At 42.2% G+C, this 8,397-nt stretch overlaps 1 protein-coding gene across 1 annotated transcript in view; it reads right to left on the reverse strand.

Moving 5' to 3' along the window:
- Positions 1-5,330, reverse strand: part of PRIM1 (DNA primase subunit 1) — a 41,596-nt gene extending 36,266 nt beyond the window's left edge. Inside the window, exon 1 of the mRNA XM_088662901.1 lies at positions 4,994-5,330. Within this exon, the coding sequence (XP_088519027.1) occupies positions 4,994-5,306 (313 nt within the window). The 5' untranslated portion in view covers positions 5,307-5,330. The remainder of the gene's footprint in view (positions 1-4,993) is intronic.
- Positions 5,331-8,397: the final 3,067 nt, after the last annotated feature.

The raw sequence follows: 8,397 nt of genomic DNA on the forward strand, positions 1-8,397 counted from the left end.
TTAATGAGCAGTTGTTACAGTGTCATGTTGCAAGCACAAAGACACAGCTCTTTGCAAGGAGGCAGAAGCCTAGTCGTGAAGGCCGCTCCCTGCAAGACCCTTTCCACCTGGCCTAGGGGGTGAGGCCCACACTCACCAGCCCTACTGAAGAGGCACCTGCTGAGACTGGAGGGACATTGCTATGCCTGACAACAAACCCTAACTATTGGATTCTTTTGCCCCATCTTTTTGTGCCTGCCAAACAGCCATGTCATGCTTATGATAATATTTTATTCTCTTGTTAATTATGCTGGTTTAAATGTGCAATTTATATTTGACTTGACTTATCATCATTCGGACCTCCAAGTCCGAGGGGAGGGGGGGTCCTCCATGCTCTTGTGATGTCTCAACTAGCTGCCCCCTCCCTTCTGGTTCTGTTGTCATTATCTCATAACTGGGTAAGTCCCCCCTAAGCTGTTCAGCTTCTGCCTCTCTCTCTGCTTCTGAGCACGCTGTGGACAATGGGGGGGGGCGCTTCTTCCCCCTCCAGCTCTCCATCGGAGAGAAGCTGGTATGTCATAGAATGCATTCCCCCATCCTTGTCTTCAGAACATTCCCTGAAACTACCATAGGGACACGGCTTCTAATTCCCTTTCATTCTGCTTCCAAGCTATTGCTGAATCCAATTACAATCCAGTCTTGATAAAATCCCTTATACCACAGCTACAATGTTTTAACTTCAATTTGTATTAACACATTTAATTCGTATAACACATTTAATAATTTTTAAGTTCATTAGTGAAGTTCTCCTTTCTTCTTACTGTGTGAGGCATTAATTTTAACCAATTGTTTCTTTATATCTTTGTTCTGGTCCATGGGGTCACAAAGAGTCGGACACGACTAAACGACTAAATGACTAAACAACAAATCTTTGCCAAATATTATGTCCATCTTGGTTATTCCTGATCTCCGTCGTGCCTTGCGGCGCTGTTGACTCGGTGTCACTCTCGGGAAATCCCTCCTCTTTTGTTCTCCAGCCCCTCTGAGTGCAGCTGTACAATTCCATCACCATTACTTCCAGTCCCAGAACACTGGCAAGCCGACAAGTTCTCCTTTCTCCGTCCAACTGAAGAAATTAACTATTGGCAAGTCCTCAAAGTCCAATCTGTCTCCCCGCAACCAGGGGAAAGATAAAAATTAACTCCGTAGAAATTCCAAGTCCTTTAAAAATTATTCCATGCGATTATGTTTTCGTCACACAGTTCCGTTTGTCATTGTAATCCATATCTATATTCCCGTCTCCCTTCACTTGCTATATGAAACTTGTTTTTTGCATTCTCGGGGGATTTGCCAAGTCATTTATATAACAAGGGATTTATAATGAAGCCGTTGATTCAAATCTTTGCAACCTTGTAGCTATTTCAATTTCGCAGTTTTTGATCTTGTCCCATCATTTCCAGCACCCATCTGTACATTAATCCCAAATAATCTTTAATGAACAGAAGAACCTCTGCTCTGAATGGTGTTGTTCAAGGGTTCCAAGAGGTGAAGTGCTTTTGCACTCAATGCTGGAGCAGGAGCCAGCTACTGAGACGATCTGCGAGAGTAGCCCACTTTCCTCATCCCTGGGGGGACTTTTCAAGGATAATTACTCTCAGTCATCTTTGATTAACCTTCGCCAACAATCTCCCATTGTCGTGGGAGATGACTGCATTAAGGCAGACAGGAACCGGTTTGAGTAACGAAGCTTCTCTTGGTGATAGCCACCAAGGTGTTTTCTATTCTATTAAATCTTTGTACATTTCCCACACTCTGATTAATGATTTCCTAATTATATGATTGTAAAATCCTTCGTTACTCAAACCGCCTGGGAAAAAGGGAAAATGGCCTACATACAGAGATCTATTGGAAGAACAAGACGGTAAATGGAAATTAAAAGATTATGAAGAAATTAAAGATCATGTTCAGAGTTGGCTGCATTATAGACAATTAAATGAGATCCCACAAAATCATTATTCCTTCTCGTTAAATTATGTAAATATCATGGTTAAAGAGATACACAAAGAAATAGCCTTGTGCATAGTCAGTGCTGCCAGGGTCTTGAATACAACCCAAATAATATTACTAACAATGGCATAGAGAGTGAATTGGGGGGGGACAAGAGAGTTTGTCATAACAGGCAAACTCACACAATTCTACAAGATAGAAGAGGCAAAAGCAAGACAAATTCTTGATAAACTTGTTTACTGAATATTGTAAGAAGCACCTGCTGTTTTCAAAAACACAATGCATTTTTACAATGCTGTGAAAGGAAGCAATGTGTTTCCTTGCTTATCAATGAACACTAAGGGTAAAGATAAAGGACCCCTGGATGGTTAAGTCCAGTCAACGGCGACTACAGAACCACCGTGCTCACCTGACTTTCAGGCTGAGGGAGCCGGCGTTTGTCCACAGACAGCTTTCTGGGTCATGTGGCCAGCAGAAACCAGAGCGCATGGAAAGGCTGTTTACCTTCCCGCTGCAATGGTACCTATTTATCTACTTGCACTGGCACTGGTGTGCTTTTGAACTGCTAGGTTGGCAAAAGTTGGGACAGAGCAACGGGAGCTCACCTTGTTGCGGGGATTTGAACCGCCGACCTTCTGATTGGCAAGCCCAAGAGGCTCAGTGGTTTAGACCACAGCGTCACCCGCATCCCTAAAATGAACACTAGCATTTACTAGCGCGCACACACACATACACACACACACCTTTGGGTGCCTTTTTGTAAGGATATATCCTTTTTACATGTAGATGCACAATTAATCTCATGCATCTATATAAATAAGAATGTAACTGTCCGTTCGTTACACTCCGAAAGTACTTGACTGATCGCTTTAAAATTTTGACACAACGTTGCATTCAAATACGGGAACATTTTCATATACCTAGATTACACAGATGTCTCACCTGTGACCTCCTTTTTTTTTTAGAAAAACCTTCTTCCAAAGTTAGTTGTATTACCATCTGCTGGATGTCAAAGCAGCACAGCTGAGGATCTCTCAGCTGCTGCCATTGGCTACAGACTACCTGTGACATCACAATAACATGGCATTGCCCAGCCAGCACAGCTGAGGATGCTGCATCATAATCTCAGGCCTCAGCTGCTGCCATTGGCTGAAGACTATCTGTGACATCACAAAAAACATGGCAACCTACTGAATATAAATGTGCAAGCGTGCAGAGGCTGCTGGGTGTGGTTGGCCGGGGCCAAATCCTGTCCCTTTGCCTGTTGGGACACGCCGTGGGAACCGGCCAGGCCCTGCCCAAGATGCGCATGGGGTATGCAAGGGGGAGAGAGAGAGGGATTGGGGTGGTGAATGTCATCACGCGGGAGGATTATAACCTCACACGGCGGGGGGGGGCAGAGAGAGGGGTGTCATGATGCCATGTGGCAGGGGTGGGGAATGGGGGCACTGAGTGATGGAGGCCCGTGCCTTTGGGGAGGATGAATGGGTTGGGACAGGGTGGGGGATTTTCCATAACACACGTGGGTGGGGGAGTTGCTTTCCCATTTAACGGACTGAGCCACAGCAACGCATGGCCGGGAACAACTAGTTTTATATACCGGTATAGCGGGGACAGGGGAGATGAGTTCATTTACTCCACATTCCTCTCCGAACAACATTAGTGAAGGGAAAGGATTCTACCATTTGATAGTATTTGTAATTCCTTTGTCATTAAGGAAACTCTGATATAGGGTTGATGCTGCCAGTTATGCTTGAATCCATGATTTTCCTGGACAGGTCAGGGATAGACTTTATCTCTCAGTATGTGCATGCTAGACACCCATCAGGCTGAGTGCACACTGAGGAAAACTCATGAGTATACACTACACAATACCACTGCCAGCTCCCTTACACCTTGAGTTATAGACAAGGGCTTCCAGATCAGCATGTATGCTAAGGAAAGAAAATGCTCCATGCAACCTTCCCTTTTAGAAAATGGAAGAAAGCATTTGTGCCCAACATGCTTAATGCATGTAACCCTTTATTGCATATATGTTAATATCTGATGACTTCCACTAAAGGCATTGTGAGAGGTTTGATGCAAAAATGAAGCAGCAATTTCAATTACAGCAACTGAAAGATGAAGGAAGAAAAGTATACATGGCTGGTGGGGAGGGTGAGACTGATGGAGTCATTTCAGCTGAGGAAACCAACAAACACAGCATTTCCCCACAATATGCAAGTATGCGCTTTAATTGCTGGAAATAGCAATGCCCGAAGCAGGTCTATACAGAAATCTGAAGGGCAGGTTCGCTCACCCTTTTGGTGTGGCAGCATTCGAGGGGAGGTTGTAGTCTCCGCCTGCCCCTCCAAAACTTGGGGTATCCTGTTAAAGGGATTCGGGGGGGAGTAGTCATGTTTGTGTGCCTAGGCGGTTGCCAGGGCCGATGGCACTCCTCCAGACGGCGGTCCCTGCTGTTTTTAATATCATATTTCAAATTGCTGTGACCTGCCATGGGACCTAATGGGGAAAGGTGGGCAATAAAGCAAATGCAAAAGCAATCACGTTTAATAATTAAAATATGAGAAGATAGATAGATAGATCTTTCTCTCTTCCAAATGGTCACTGAAACCAGAGGGGAAGTTGCCATTGTCATTCCAGGTCATTTCCTATAACATTCTGCATTGTCTGCAAGGGCGCAATCCAAGATGGTGCCGAGAAGGGCAGCCTCGGCTTTTGCTCTGTAAATTACTTAATCCTTTTTACAAGCTTAAGAATGTTTTTGGGTGTTGTTTCACTGTTTTATGTTTTAAGGAGCTTATGAGTTTATGGTTTTATGGCTTTTATTGCCTAAGGAGTGCTTTACTGATTTTAGTTGTTTCTAATACTTTTTTAAATGGTTGTACTTTTTCTTTTTGATATATTGGCCACATTTTGTGGGAAAGTGGAATAAAGATAAGCAGATGATGATGCAGATAATTCCTGGCCTGATCCAGAGCATGGAAACAACACAACGAAAAGCTACCTTTGTTCCCCACTTGTTCTTTCACCCACTCCGTCGCTGCCGCAATGCTCTCTGTACTGGTGACATCCAGAACGGTGGTTTTCAAGCGCTCTGAGGTGACCTTCTCCAGCTGCTCTGTCCCCTTGTGTGTGGTACTGGTTGCCAATACCCGCAGACCCCGGGCATCCTGGTGCTTGGCAAGGTGGTTCCCAAAGCCAGAGGAACAGCCAGTGATGAGGACGTATTTCTCCGTCAGGTTCTCCACCATCTGTCTCTCCTGGTACCATCGGCGAAGGAAGTAAAGCCCCAGCAGGGCAGCCAGGTAGAGCCACATGGCTGAAACCTGCAGGGAAGATAACAGACAGAGTATAAGGGCCAAAGGCACTTATGTGCATCAACAACAGGGCAGCTGAAATCTCCATGGAGGATATGAGTCATTCTGAATGTTATAGCCAAGGACACTTACATGAGGAATCCCCAATTAGATCTTCCAATATCTTTTTTATTTAGAAGTAGCTTCAGGATCCACAGGCCTGAGTTGCTTTCAAACAAGGTCTCTATCGTGCAGTATCCATAATAAAAATGCGCACGTATGGAAGGAAAGTGCTTAATGTAACTGAAATAAATGTTTCATAAAGGTGCTATGAAACTCACTCATCCAAAAAGAACCTTCCCTTCTCTGCAGGTTAATAATGGAGCAGAATACTTAAACCACACATTTTTAAAATGTTGGGTAGCTCACAAACACCAATGGGACCCCCTCTTCACTCTAAGCTCTCAAGAAGCATCTTTGTTCTTCCCTGGATAATGAATCAAGTAACTCTGATTGACACAGGAGAGATTCTGTAGGTTTGTAGGTCCAGATTACTGCCAGGGAAAGCATAACCCTCTGGCTGTGGGCAGGCCACCCTTTTCTCTCTACACACACACACACACACACACACACACACACACACACCAACGTTCCTTTGCCACAGTTATAGATTAGGGTCATTTGAAGTGGACTTTCTCTCTTCCTTCTTTCACTCTCTGTTCACTTCAGCTTTCCCCTCCCTCAGGCTTTGCGCATTCGCATGTGTATGCACGTGAGCGCACATGAAATTAGGCCAATACAAGATTAGGCAACACAGCCATTGAGCCATAGGTTTCTTATCACTGCCCAGAAAGGGTGTGCTGGAGGACATGCACAAACCTTGGTCCTTGCACAGATGTCAGAAGAGGCCTTTAAACATAGCAATGAAAAATCAAAGACTGAACACTTATTTTTATGAGTTTCTTGCCTCCTCTACAGAACTTTCAACTGCTGGCGGTTGGTGAGGTGTTGTTCCTGAACTTCATTGTCCTTTGTGTTATACAACCAATGCTTGGACTTTTATTTTTTAAAATTTTTTTTTAAAGGAATTTTAAATTTTATTGTTTAAAAACACAAAGAATAAAAAACACAAGAATACAAAAGAATACAAAAAAGTACAACAAAATACAAATACACCAAATACAAAAGAAAAAAAGCAACATCTAAAAGCACACAAATCATATTTCTACCATACCTATCATCTAAGAAAGATAAAGAATGAACACAATCATTACGTATATACACAAATACTTCCCGCCCCTCTTATTATACACTGTTATATATCTTGTTGTCCACAGGTTTTTGCTTATAATATCTTTTATTATATCTTTTCATTCCCACTTTCATCATTCCTAATTTTCTCAAACATCATTCAATATCTGCGAGTAGAGAATTGTTTGGATAGTACAGTTTAAGATAATTTTTATACATGCTCCATTCTTTTGTTACTTTTTGCACAGGTACGTTATTGAATCAGTCAATTTTGCCATTCGTATATAATTTAACATTAATATTTGCCAATCTGTTATTGTAGGTAGCGTCTCATTTTTCCAGTTTTTTGCCACCAATATTCTGGCAGCAGTCATTCCATATAGAAATAAAGTTCTTATTTCCTTTCTTATTTCGGATGGTAATATATTTAAAAGAAACATCTCAGGTGTTTTTTTGAATGTCATTTTGAACATTTTCTTTAACTCCTTGTATATTTTATTCCAATATTCTTTTATGTTTTGGCAGGACCACCACGTGTGAAAGTACGTACCTTCCTCCCCCTTGCATCTCCAGCACCTCAGGCTTATTCCCCCATACATTTTAAAGCTTCAATCCGGAAGTGTTGGAGGCCTTTTTCCATTGGCTGGTGCCATGTACCAGTTTCAGATTTCAGATTTCTTCTCTGCTTCTGCCTATGATGCCCTCTAGGGTCAGGGGTCAGCAACCTTTTTCAGCTGTGGGCCAGTCCACCGTCCCTCAGAACTTGTGGTAGGCCATACTATATCTTTTTTTTTTGGGGGGGGGAATGAACGAATTCCTATGCCCCACAAATAACCCAGAGGTGCATTTTAAATAAAAGCACACATTCTACTCATGTAAAAACACCAGGCAGGCCCCACAAATAACCCAGAGATGCATTTTAAATAAAAGGACACATTCTACTCATGTAAAAACATGCTGATTCCTGGACCTTCTGCGGCCCGGATTGAGAAGGTGATTGGGCCACATCTGGCCCACGGGCCTTAGGTTGCCTACCCCTGCTCTAGGTGGTACTAGGAGGGAACAGATCCGTATTTGCTCTGACTTACAGGCCATGGTGTCCCTACATTAAATTCAGAAAAGAGGAATACAAAATTCAGAAAAGAGGAAATACAAGTATGTTTGCCCTTCTCTCTCTGTGTGTGTGGTGTGGACACACATCCACACACACACATTTTTCTTATCTTCTGAATATAAAAAGACACCTTTATGGACTTCTTATAAATGGCGAGAGAGAGAGAGAAAACAAAAAGTGGAGCTATATTTCCTTATGTGCACAACTGATTTGCTTAATTCGGAAAAACAACTCTTGATCTTGTACCTCTCATTGTATTCCCCAGTTCATCATATGACAAAATATGTCCAGTGTTTAAAAATCAGGTCAATAAAGAATCGCTAAAGAATGGGGGAAATATGTGGATTATTTTAAAAATCTTTGTAAACATTCCCACAACATTTAACTACGTTAACAGGAATAACACAACACAAGAAGTTAAACAATAATTTATTTGGAAACTAGACAGTAACAATTATAAGGAACTAAGGGGAAATGCAGTAATAAAAGTGAAACCAGAAGATGAAACAGAAGGGGAGGGGGGTAGTCAAATTATGTTTTTTCCCCTGAAGATGTACAGAATTTTGCATCTATTTTAAAACTGAAAACTTGAAAAAACAAAAAAACAAAAACAAAATGGAGATGAAATCTTGAGCAAGTACAATATGTGATGGCAGTGATGGCAAAATAAGGTACTTGCACAATATTTCAGCTCAGTGTTGCTTATGTTTAGAGATGTAGATAGGAAAATAATGTTCCACTTTCTTA

This window comes from Zootoca vivipara, chromosome 2, assembly GCF_965207765.1.
Source record: "Zootoca vivipara chromosome 2, rZooViv2.hap1.1, whole genome shotgun sequence".
In the NCBI taxonomy this organism is placed as follows: Eukaryota; Metazoa; Chordata; class Lepidosauria; order Squamata; family Lacertidae; genus Zootoca; species Zootoca vivipara.